General features: G+C 32.9%; 1 protein-coding gene across 1 annotated transcript; it reads right to left on the minus strand.

The window, feature by feature from the left end:
• Positions 1-4,715: 4,715 nt before the first annotated feature.
• LOC145015513 (uncharacterized) lies at positions 4,716-6,647 on the minus strand. The gene is made up of 8 exons (XM_078973995.1): positions 6,513-6,647; positions 6,167-6,332; positions 5,944-6,034; positions 5,685-5,743; positions 5,518-5,578; positions 5,243-5,333; positions 5,076-5,152; positions 4,716-4,970 (listed from the first exon to the last, which is right to left on the minus strand). Exons 1-8 carry the CDS (start codon positions 6,538-6,540, stop codon positions 4,854-4,856), a joined length of 690 nt encoding a protein of 229 aa, XP_078830121.1. The 5' UTR covers positions 6,541-6,647; the 3' UTR covers positions 4,716-4,853.
• Positions 6,648-13,433: the final 6,786 nt, after the last annotated feature.

The following is a 13,433-nucleotide window of genomic DNA, read 5'->3' on the forward strand; positions in this document are numbered from 1 at the left end:
AATTTATTAATTGTAACATACAAATATGGTATGTTCTAACACCAACATTAGTATTCTCTTTGGTTCTTAATTATGATAATATGAACTCATTTCAATTTCAAAATAATTTCATTTTTTTTTCTTCACCCATAAGAAATGTTTTATGACAGCAATGAATTTGCTTCAATTATTGAAAAGTAGAAAAACTTTAGTGTTGATATTGTTAAAGAAGTAATTATCTGATGCATTTTCTGTAGACTTTTATAACCTGTTCATTGCCTAATTTGACTTTTCATCTTCACATTGAGAGAGAAGTTGTGTGATTAGGTTTGTCTATTTAAAATTTATTTCACTAAATTCCAGAATTTTTTTTTTTTTTTTTTTTTTTTGCTATTTGATGAAGGTTGTAATGCTTCTTGCACCATTATGATTCTCCTTTCTATAAGCGGGTCTCACTTCATAATATCAATTACAGATATTAAAATAACCTTTTGTTTTCATTTTTTATTAGTATCACCATATTGAAGGTTCCATTTCTATGTACAAGAAGACACATGTTATCTAGAGGCATCAAGATCAATGGATCACATTATGAATCTGGTTATGGATTTTTGTTTCATGATTTTTTTAACTTGATGATGAATTATAAAAAAAAAAATTATGCCTCCACTGTGAAATGGTTAGGAATATGATTTTGATGGACGATTTATTTGTAGAATGCATTCAAGTATCATTTTAGGTAGTTTTGTATGTCTTTGTTTATATTTATGTGTTATTTTACTATAAAATTATTTCCACTTTTGTCATAGAAAAATTTATATGCATTTTCTTATCGTTTTACATAAATATAAGGGCACTATTTTATTATCTCACCAAATGCATTGAAAACTAATGAACTGGCCTATCCACAGATTTGATATACGGTCGTTACAAAAATACTCGAATAACACATGAACGTTTTTTTAAACATTTTCATTATATTTCCATAGATATACTCCAAATCTAGGCCAAATTCTAATCCAACGGTCGGAGACAGATATATAGATATGTGTTTTCTAGATCAAAGGCTCGCAATAATTATTTATGATTTTTTTACATAAGTTTCATTTTCTAATAATTTGATGTCATCAGGAGAAGATGCCAAACTGGGCTTACCAAAAACCGGTAATATAAGAACAAATATATACTTTTTTATAAAAAAAAAATTATATTTTTACAGGGTTGGAGGGACAAAGAGGCTTCCTAGGTTAATTGGAAGCTCAATAGCCAAAGAACTTATCTTTACGGGCCGAAAGATCACACCCAAAGAAGCATTGTCATTTGGTATTTTATTTGTATCTTTATTACTAATATTAAAAATATGTAACATATAAATTAAAATGCCCATATTGATAACCAAATAAATATAAGCACATTGTTATTATGGGTAGAAAAAATAAAGTACAAACCATAGAATAATTTCATGTAGGTCTCATTAATTACTGTGCTCCTACGGGTGATGCTTACTCAAAGGCGCTTGAAATTGCATGTTATATAAATCAAAAGGTACGTTTATTAATATTATATGAAATGTTTTTTTATAATATAACATTATGATGTAAGATGTAAGATGTAAGATCATGTTATTAGGGTCCTGTGGCTATACGGATGGCTAAAAGAGTGATTAGCCATGGTTTAGAAATGGAGATCGGGTCTGGTTTATTGGAGCGAAAACCTTTGTACAAAGGCGAATGAAATAAAAGTACTTTGGTTTGTTGATATTGGCAACGTACTTTAGTTTTTTTTTTTTTTTTTTTTGATGAGATGTACAAGTTTTTTGACAGGTACTATGGGCAGATGGTTATGTTGCTTTAACATGGAGTTGCAGAGAGAAGTTTGTCATTTCAGTAACTAAGATGAGAGGTGATGATGACAGGAAAGTAAGTAGGGGTAAATTGGTTATTTCGGGATCACGGAGTGTATTATTGGTTTTCTAACTTAGGATTAGACTTTTAATTTTTATACAATTTATTCAAATTCAATTTTTTGTAACTTTCTTACCCATAATAGCAACATACTTACATTTTGATATCAATATGAGCAATGGTCATCAAATCACCAACGATATATTAAGGATCTTGTCGGTTTTCTTCTAATTAGTGCCGAATCCAACCCCCGCGAAGCGGGGTTTCCTATCTAGTTATTATTAAAGTAAATTTGAAGCTTTCCCATTATATATATGTATTGGACATTGAAGTTATAATTATATTAAAGTAAATTTGAAATTTTCCCATTATACGTATTACTAATTTGGTAATCAGCATGCTAACTTGGTGATTATCTTAAAATAAGGAAAATATATTTGTTGTTGTCCTGAAAGAACGAATATGTTAATATAAATTGTTGTGTTATCTTATTATCTTATCATTTATTATTTTTCAAATTACTTTTACATTTCATACAATATACAGAAATTGTTTCAAATTATATATGGATGATTATAGACTATTTTGAATTTGAATTTTTTTAGAAGTTACACTGGCATAATATTATTTAATAGTTTGACACAAGACACAATGAGGTTAACCCTATTCATTTACTAGATAGGAAGATTTTATAAAGTCACTAGTTTATAACCCGTGATAAACACGGTTATAAAATTAATTAAACTTTCATATTAAAAAATCAAAATTTTATTTAAATTAACAACTATAATTTTAAATTAATCAATTCTTTTAAATAAATTATTACTTAAGAGATAATGTTTTAGTTATATAAAATTATAGTTGTTAATTTAAATAAATACGTGAAGTTATATCATCTTAGAATTTATATTAATTTTATTTTACTTTTTAAATTAAATTCACGTATTTATTTAAATTAATCAATTATTTTAGATAAATTATTACTTAAGAGATACTGTTTTAGTTATATAAAATTATAGTCGTTAATTTAAATAAATACGTGAAGTTATATCATCTTATATTAATTTTATTTTACTTTTTAATCTAATGTTATTAATTTAATATAATTAAAGAGAGAAATTTTAAAATTTGAAATTTAAAATGAACAATCAATTATTAATTATTAATTTAATAAAATTAGAGTGAAAAATTTTAAATTTTAAATTTGAAATGAATAATTAATTGGTTGACAAGTGGCATGAAAGGTGATATATAACATTAATAAGGAGTTCTAATTGTATGACACTTGTCAATTTGAGATTAGATCTATTCTTTTATTAGAATAGAAGTAATTATCTAATTTTTTGATTTTAAGCATATATAATATATTATAAAATAAATATGTAATATTTCTAAAATTAAAAGGAAAATAACTCTTGAGGGTAATTAACTTTTGCGTTTGTACTCATTTGGTCAATTTCCTTTTTTTGTATTCAATATACCATCGAACTTGTTGTTTGCGTTCATCATAACCCTTTTGACCGGCTTTTGACCTGTGATAGCCGGTCAAAGGGTTATGGTGAACACAAACAACAAGTTCGATGGTATATTGAGTACAAAAAAAAAAAAAAAAAAAAAAAAAAAAAAAAAAAAAAAAGGAAAGGGGCCAAATGAGAACAAATGCAACAGTTGGTTACCCTCCTGATTCATTTTCCCTTTACTCATTTACAGCAAAACTCACGTCATCTCCTACTGATATTAATGACTTTATGATATTCATTCTTGCTTCTCTTCAAAACATAACCCACGAAAAAACATTATTCATACATGTACAACTTTATAAGACACTTTACTATTTATTAGGGAAATCTTGACTAATCAGACGCATTTTATTACTACATTTACATTTCTAATCAAATGATTTATCGTATCATGGATTCTAGACAAGTCTACAAACGAGTGGAATCACAAGTGTTGTGATTTTTTAGTTTACTTAGCTTTAAGATCGAATTTATGGGATAAGATACAACATCAATATGTACAATATCATGTTGCTTTTGTAGACACATCACCATAATATACCTTGAGGTAAACATTTATGCTGATAAATATACCTATCATACACAGTCATATCCTTTTGTAGAGAGATGTTGACAGTTAATCACAGTAAGCATAACATAGATTATGTTTTAACAAGGTTACCCTTTTGAAACGCTTTTCATATACGTTATAGCCAAAGAAAGTTGCAATCTTTGATAATTTTGCAAATTTAATTTCATTTAACTTTTCGGGGAAAATGACTCAGGAGGGTAACCAACTGTTAAGTTCGTTATCATTTAGTCCCTTTCTTTTTTTTGTACTCAATATACCATCGAACTTGTTTTTTTGTGTTCACCATAACCCTTTGTCCGGCTATCACAGGTCAAAAGGGTTATGGTGAACGCAAACAATAAGTTCGATATATATTGAATACATTAAAAGGAAAAAGACCAAATAAATACAAACACAAAAGTTAATTACCCTCAAGAGTCATTTTTCCAAAAATAAAAAGCAGTTGTACGAAAAGTTGGTTGATGACTTCATCAGGTAGAAAAAAAAATTATGAGATAGCATAAGTTTTTTTTTTTTTTTTTTTTTTTGCATATACTAAGACTAATAATTCCACAAAACAAACCAAACTTAAAAAAGAAGACTTTTTTTAAAATAAATAAAATTAAAATATTACGTTAATAGTATAAATGTAAAAAAAAATAATAATAATAATAAATATGATAAGATCGTAATGAATTTTCAACCAATATGATGCGACAAGCATATTAAGTGTAAAGCAAAGCAACCCTCAAAACACAATCATAACGAAATAAAATAGAATCGCATTATACTTGTCGTAAGTTTTACACAAAATCCATTACATATTTTTTCTGAATCATACAAAACTGAATTGCATCCTCTTCATGCAAAATCTCACATAAAACACAAAACCATATGCATTTAACAAGATTCAATATCTGAACCTTGCAAACCTTCTTGATAAACCTCATAATCCTCAGGGCTCCATCTGCATATCAAACTTAGTTTAAAGGTTGCCATCTTTATCCCCATTAAACGCTGCATTCACATAAGAAAAAAAAAAAAGATCAGGGTCATGATGAAAACAGAAATCCCACAAATGACAAAAACGCCCCTGAGAAAACCAAAACACTTGCCACTAACCAGTATGCGAGATGACTCGGGTGATATTGGTTTCCCCTCCTCACACACAACAAAATCTCCAACAAGCTCCACCACTCCTATATTTCATCATCCAAATAAGCAAAATTTCACACAGTAATGTGTGTGTGTGTGTGAGAGAGAGAGAGAGAGAGAGAGAGAGAGCAAACCTTTGTTTAACCTTACTGGCATCCCTTGCTTCCGCAAAAAGGGTTCCATTTCATGTGTAAACTGGTCTAGAGGACCTTCCTTAAGTTCAACCTGAAGGGCAAAATGGTCATTTTTTAATTAGCCTAGCAAAAAAATAGAAAATGCAATTTTCATGAGTGTGGAGAAAGTTGTCATGTTTTTATTATTGAAGGGCGTTTTAGGCATATATTTCATAACATGATCTCAAGGGTAAAAATGTAATTTTTCATGTAGACTGGTTGATGATTGAACTAACCGTTTCTGAAGCAATACTTCCAGTCCTCGCAAAATCATGGTCTTCATATTCACTAAATATTCTGCCAAATATCAAAAAACAATAATAAATTAAAACATACATAAAAAAAAGAAATAAATAGATCATATTTAGTTCATATTGGTAAAAAAGATAGTTATAATTATAACCTTTGGGCCTCTTCTATGGGCATATTGGTCAAACAAAGCCCACAATCACCTCGAAGAAGCTGTATTCAAACAATAAGCAATAAATAAATACAACTTAGCATAGAAGCTAAGATATTTTTCGTTATTGTACTTTGAAATACAATTTTTTAATAAATATGAATGAAATTATGTTGCTAATTCTTGCATTTAACCCAATTAAAACTATTAAAAAAAACATTTTTTTTTCATGGATGGAAGAAATTAAAGTGTTTTTACTTACCTTAGAAACTTTGTGAAGCCCTGGTCTTATCTCATCAGAATCAGAGCGACCTATTGCAACCTGCATGACTTTATTTGACCCAAGAAAAAATCTGAAACATAAAAACATAACATTGTCATTGTGATGAGATTCTATCATAAACCCTAGAGTAAACATGTTGATATGAATATAATAGTTCAATTGTGTCTAGATAAAAGTTGATTGATTCGGAATACGAATAAACCTGCTGGAAGATTTGAGCTGTTCTCTGAATTGCTTGAATTTGAGGTTCCTCATGTTTTCGAAGCTGAAAACATATATGGAGTTGTACTCTTCAACTGCATCCCTAATTGACTGGACTATTGTCTCTTTGTGTTCTCTTCCTTTCTTCTTTGTCTTTGACAACGTCACTATATACAAAACAGGTAGAAGTTGTTAAGCAGGTTTTGAAATAGATGAGATGCGATTCTAATTCCCGATATTCGAGTATATCAGCAAGCTTAGATTAACCTAACTGAATCAACAAAGACATTCTTTTCCTTTGTAGAATCAAAATCAAATCTAGAATCTTAACATAAAGAAGTATTTACCTGCTCTATCTCTCTTGGATTTCGGCATCTTAGTAGAATCCTTTCAAATTGCAGGTATCGCTGCCTTCTTCCGTCGTTCTGTTCTTGAAAACAAGACAGAAGTAAACCCTCTCTAGTGTTTGCTGCTAGGGTTTAATGGCCATGACTTCTTGTTTTTCTTTTGGGCCGGGTCATACTTGAGTTGGGTTTAGCCCATACAATTATACAAATATACCTATTTACGAATGACGTGTACATATTTACATAAATAACCCATTTTTAATAGAAATATGTTATAAAACTATGTGTGTATATTTATACAAATAATCTTTGTTTAACATAAGTATTGTTCCAAGTGTTTGATAAAATTTTATATAAATGTTTTCTTTCTAATAGCAAATTGACTAAATGTTTGATAAAGCTATATAAATTCTCCAGTTAACATCAAATTAACTAAATAGTCTATATTTGTTATAAAGTTTATAAAAAAAAAGCCTCTGTCTAATAGTAATTTTATAGTAATTATCCCTTTGTTTTATAAAAGTATATAAATAGTCCCTATATTATAAAAAATTATAAAAATGATCCATATATAATAACAAAATTACATAAATGGTCTATATGTTCCACAAAATTACATAAATTGTCACTGCCTAATAGCAAAATAACAAATATGCTCCCTATGTGCATATTTACACAAGTGGTACCTATTTAATAAAACAATTAGGGTAAATTACGCGAATGGTCTCTATGGTTTTGGATAGTCTGCGAGCTTGGTTCCTATAAAGAATTTTTAACTCGGCTCATCCTTATAATTTGATTTTGTTTCGAGAGTGGTCCCTACAAACATGAAATAACATTTATACCCTTTTTTATTTAATTGCTTATTATTATCTTAATAGAAAACATATTTTAAAGGAAAAATCTATGTGGGCCCCATCCCTACCCATTATCCATTATGCTTTCTCTTTGGTCGATGTAGGCATCCCTCCTCATCCTCCTCTTCTTCTTCTTCTCTTCAATCACCAGTATCCTCTGCAACCACCACCCACCCTTCCTTCCTCTCCCTTTTAACAAACATCTACATCTCCTTCTCTGTTGATTACAACTCAATAGCATAAATAGAACTCTATGTCGATTCAATCAAAGCCATCGCTCAAAAATAAGTCTCTATAGTCAAGACACCAATTGTTCCTAGCAATTCCCGATCTGATGAATGAATCAGAACCACCGCCACTGACGTTGAGGTCAAAACTAGAAATGGAGAGCCACATCCACAGTCGATACTGATTTTGAAAATTGATGTTATCAGGAAATCGATTGTGGTTTCACAACCCTTCATATTTGGTTTTGGTTTCATAGATCGGTGGTGGGTTCCTTAGTTTTGATTTTGATTTGATTTTGGAATCGGGATTTCAAAATCGTTTGTAAACTGAGATCATAGAAATCAATTGTCGTCCACCCTTATTACGAAAAAAACTCACCGACTACTCTCCATTTTTCTCTTCATCGTGCTGGTTGTAGCCCCCGACCAAATTACTAGATTTCAATTTTTATATGGTTTGGTTTTGCGCTTTGATTTCTCGTTTTGTTATGGGTTTTGAGCTTTGATTTTAGGTTAATTTTGGTTTGATTTCAGGTTAATTTTGGTTTGATTTCAGGTTGATTTTGGTTTGATTTTATATGTTAAGTTTTCAGCCTTGTCTTCGATTTGATTTTGATTTGGTTGTTGGTGGTGTTTGTGGTGGTTTTCGGTGGTGTGTATCTTGTGGTTGGTGGTTGTTGGATGTGAGTATGATGCGAGTGGTGGTGATTGTGATTTTGTTTAATCCTTTAACAGGAAGGGTAAATGGGGTAAGATTTGTGGGGAGATAGGCAGATGGAGGAGAGGATGGTCTTTCTGGGGAGATTGAGGGGATGGTCGGAGTTTGCAATAGATGAGGGGAATCTGAAGAGAAAGAAAAATAGGAAATGGATATGAGGGGATACAGGTCGTCGGTAAAAGATGGAAGATGGAGGTGTAGGTTAGATCATTTGAACGTGCAAGAGAGGAAAGTAAAGGGAATGGGTTTGTGTGGTGGGACCCACATAGTCATTTTTAATAAATGGTTTTTCTAAATAAACAAATAAATATAATAAATCCGAAAATATAATTATAAGGGTAAAAATGTCTTTTTATATCTAGTAGGGACCGAAGACGAAACAAAAATATGTAGTAGGGATGATCCGAGTTAAAAATCTTTCTCAGGGACTAAACGTGCAAGTTCTCCAAACCACAGGGACTATCCGTGTAATTTAGCCAAACAATTATAAAATAAGTCTATTTGTGTATATTTACACAAATCATCCTTGCTTAAAACAAATATTACATAAATGGTCTTTCTGTTTCATAAAGTTATATAAATGGTCCTTTTCAATATCAAATTTGTAGAAATGGTGGTTGTTTTTCAAAAATTTACGAATAGTCCCTGTTTAATAGCAAATTTATAGAAATTATCCCTTTGTTTCACAAAGTTATAGGAATAGTCCATGCGTTTCATATAATTTAGAAATTGTCCATATCAAATAAATAAAAAATACAAAGTCTTCCGTCCACAAAGAAATGGTTACTACCTAACAGCAAAATAACGTAACGGTCTTTATGTTTCACATAATTACAAAGGGTCCCTGTCTATTAGAAAAATTGTCAACATAATCACCTTGTTTTAGAGGAAATTTACAAAAATAAACCTTGTGTAAGAGATCGTTACAAAAGTGGGGTCGAAAATATAGGATTAATAACCCGCCGCAAAGTGTGGGTCATCCCATTAGTTTTTAATAAAATTAACTTGGCATAAATCCTTATATCTTGATTGATTTAAATTTTATTATACTGAAGATCATTAACCAAAACAGTTGATCTACTCGTAGTTGTAACACTCGGTTTTGGGTAAATTAATAAGTATTAAATTAAAATAATAAATAAATAAAAAATAAGGTATAATGACACGAGTTATAAAAATAAATCATGATTATGAAAAAGATCCAAAGTTGAAGTTGTAAACACTTTGAAGTTAAGGACTAAAAGTGTCAAAATAGTAAAAGTACGTTTTACCATAGAGTTTCCTCACCTAATTTATCCATGGACCACTATATTCAGAAAATGGATGTAAATGGGCTAAAAAGTGTTAACTCCTTAAGTTAAGGCCTACTAGTATGAAAGATAATAATTCAAACGGTATTGCTCACTAAAATCTGATGATTAAAATGAGAGCCAAAACGGCCTTTAAATACAGGAAATTACAATGGGAAAAAACAAACTAAAGCTAAGAATCTGGAAGATAACAAAATAAACGGACGACCACTAAATAACAGGAAGTAACTATCGACTTGGTTTAGCACGTGCACACAGCTCCTACTTGACCTCCTCTGCTTTATTATTTGAATTCTTTTATTCGCCAACTTTAATAATAACCATGCAAACCATGCAGACTCCAACAAACCCTCCCTCAAACATGACCAGGAGCTGAGTCTTGTTTGCCCTTGAGAGAACACACACTCAGTCTATCTCTTAGCCTTATATAATTCTCACGATGCAAAGGCTTAGTGAGTATGTCTGCCACTTGTTCTCTTGTTTCCACATATTCTAAACTAACAATACCTTTTCCAACAAGATCTCTTAGAAAATGAAACCTCACACCAATATGCTTGCATCTTCCATGGAAAAAGGGATTTCTTGATAGTTGTATGGCAGAAGTATTATCACACTTGATTACATCTCCTCCATTAGGCTGCACATCCAATTCTTCCAATACTTCTTGAATCCATATCGCTTGACACGCACATGAAGCAGCAGCCATGTATTCTGCTTCAGTTGAAGAAAGAGCAACTATATTTTGCTTCTTGGATGACCAAGAAACGGCAGCTCCGTCTTATAAGACTGCATATCCTGAAGTACTCTTGCGATCATTTACATCCCCGGCAAAGTCACTATCAGTGAAAATTTCCAGCTTTCCTTTTCCATTCCTTTTATACCAAATTCCATAATCTAGAGTTCCTTGAATGTATCTCATAACCCGTTTAGCAGCAGCAAGATGTTTTTCAGTTGGTCTTGACATGAAACGACTTAGAAAGCTTACCACAAATTGTATGTCAGGCCTTGTAGTGGTAATATACATCAGGCTTCCGATTAATTGCTTGTATAGAGTTTCATCTACTTCTTCTCCTTCTTCCTGACTCAGTCTACACCCAGGCACCATTGGGTTTACAACAGCATTGCATTCTTCCATCTTGAAACGTGTCAACATTTCCAAGGCATATTTTTTCTAAGATATGTGAATTCCAGCTGAGTTTTGTACCACCTCAATTCCAAGAAAGTACCTCATTTTTCCCAAATCCGTCATTTCAAACTCAGACTTCATGGAATTCTTAAAGTCTTCCATCATTTTTCCGTTATTTCCTGTAAACAACAAATCATCCACATATATGTTGACAAACATTATATCATCTTCTCCTTGCCTTTTTATAAACAGGGTGTGCTCTGACTTGCTTCTTCTGAAACCTTCATTGATAAAATAGGTTTCGATCCGGCTGTACCAAGCGCTAGGAGCTTGTTTAAGCCCGTATAGTGCCTTATGAAGCTTATACACCTTTTGCTCATGATTTTCAACTACATAACCTTGTGGTTGTTGAACATACACATCTTCCTCCAGGTTTCCATGCAGGAAGGCCGATTTTACGTCCACCTGGAAGATGCTCCAACCTCGTTGTGTTGCTAACGCCATTATTAAACGGATGGTATCCATTCTTGCAACATGTGCGTAAACTTCCACATAGTCAACCCCATACTCTTGACCGTAGCCTCTTACCACCAGTCTTGCCTTATGCTTTTCGACTTCACCCCTTTCATTTAGCTTGGTTTTGAAAACCCATTTTACCCCAATACATTTTGCTTTATTTGGCAGATCAACCAAACTCCAGGTCTTGTTCTTCTCTATCATTTCGATTTCTTGATCCATTGCTTTCTTCCACTTTGATTCCTTGACTGCTTCTTCATAGCGAATGGGATCATGGTCAACTATCTTCATCATGTTTGCTTCTTCTTTGTCTGAATCACCTGTTACATAATCTTGAAGATAGGCTGGTCGTCTACGCAATCTGCCCTCCCTGACTATTATACTTCCTTGATCTGGGTTTGTAGGCACCTGTTCTGGTTCCTCGTGATGCTCTTCTGGATTATGCATCTCAGCCCCATCTTCATCTATGAATGTGTAGTCATCATCTACAAAGTCATAGTTTCCCCAAGACACTTCCTCATCCTCCATATTTATCTCTTTCTTTTGAACCCAGTTCCAGGCTATGTGTTCTTCAAACACTACGTCTTTGCTTACTATCACCTTCATCGTTTCAGGGTTGATCAATCTGTAAGCCTTAGATTCTTCACTTATGCCTGTCAGAACACAGATGTGGCTTTTGTCTTCCAGTTTGGTTCGCCTTTCTTTGGGAATGTGTACATGAGCAACACAGCCCCATATACGAAAGTGACTGACAGTTGGTTTAACTCCACACCATGCTTCTTGTGGCGTAACTTCTGAAAGTGCTTTGGTGGTGCTGCGATTTAGTACATAGAAGCTCCATGCTGTAGCTTCCGCCCAAAACATCTTTGGCATACTTTTAGCGGACAATAGAGTTACCACCATGTTAATCACCGTTCTGTTTTTCCGTTCTGCAACCCCGTTCTGCTGCGGTGTGAAGCTTGTAGTCAACTGTCTTCTAATTCCATGCTCTTTACAGTATTTTACAAAATCATTTGAGAGATATTCTCCCCCTCTGTCTGTACGAAGAGCCTTCAACACCTTCCCTGTTTCTGTCTCCACCTTTCTTTTGAACTCCTTGAAACTTTCTAGAGCTTGTGACTTCTCAGTTAGGAACTAAACCCATCCTTTCCGACTATAATCGTCAATAAAGCTTAGAAAGTACTTTTTCCCAATGTGTGACATAGGAGTTATTGGACCACAAATATCAGAGTGTATCAACTCTAATATCTCATTTGCACGCCATGAACTAGACCTTGGTATTGCCTCTTTGGTTTGTTTTCCAACCAAGCAGTCATCACACACACTTGTATCAACAACAAAATTAGGCAGGTCACGTACCATTTCTTTGTGTTGCAGGGTCTTCATGCTTGTCTTGCTAATGTGGCCAAGACGTTCATGCCACAGTTTTGCAAGACCATCGTTGCTTGAGTACATACATTCATCTGTGTTTTGATCAGAGGTATCGCTGGCATCTTCACAAAGTGGATACATACGATTGGAGCTCATTCTGGATTGAAAGACTAGACCTCGGTCGGGGTGAAAGACCTTACAAACGTCATATTGGAATAGGAATGAAAGACCCTTTTGCTGCAGCTGCCCAATACTGAGAAGATTATTTTTGAGCTCCGGCACATAGTAGACATCCTTGATTACGTATGTTACCCCAGCCAGTACTAGCTTCATGTTTCCTTTTCCTCCGACATTCATGCGTGTGTTGTTACCGAGTTTCACCGTACTCGAGTAACCTTGATCAAGATCTGTGAATCTCCCTTTGTCCCCACACATGTGGTTCGAGCACCCCAAGTCTAGAAACCACATCAAGCCTTTGCTTCCACCTTTTTCTTCTTCTATATTCGCCATGAGCATTATTTCTTCTGTTTCATCAAACCCCGCATAAGTAACTTCTTTTGAGTTTGGGCATTCGTAGGAGTAATGCCCGAGTTTGTGGCAGTTGTAACATTCGATTGTTTCTTTGTTGAAGGGTTGTCTTCCTCTTCCACGACCTCTTCCTCTGTAATTGTTACGACCCCTACCACGTCCTCTTGTGTTAAAGCTTTCAATCTTCAAAGCTTGTTCCTCTTCTCGTTCGTTCTTCTTAAATTTTTGCTCATGGACAATCAGAGTGCTTTGTAGTTCTTCTATGGAC

Source organism: Lactuca saligna, chromosome 9 (genome assembly GCF_052625555.1).
Source record: "Lactuca saligna cultivar CGN05327 chromosome 9, ASM5262555v1, whole genome shotgun sequence".
NCBI lineage: Eukaryota > Viridiplantae > Streptophyta > Magnoliopsida > Asterales > Asteraceae > Lactuca > Lactuca saligna.

Excerpts from the sequence above, each read along its gene's own strand:
- LOC145015513 (XM_078973995.1), bottom strand. The coding sequence starts at position 6,540 with ATGCCGAAATCCAAGAGAGATAGAGCAG. Across the intron at positions 6,333-6,512 it reads ATCCAAGAGAGATAGAGCAG|TGACGTTGTCAAAGACAAAG; the intron begins GTAAATACTTCT and ends TTTTGTATATAG. Across the intron at positions 6,035-6,166 it reads CAGCTCAAATCTTCCAGCAG|ATTTTTTCTTGGGTCAAATA; the intron begins GTTTATTCGTAT and ends TTTATGTTTCAG.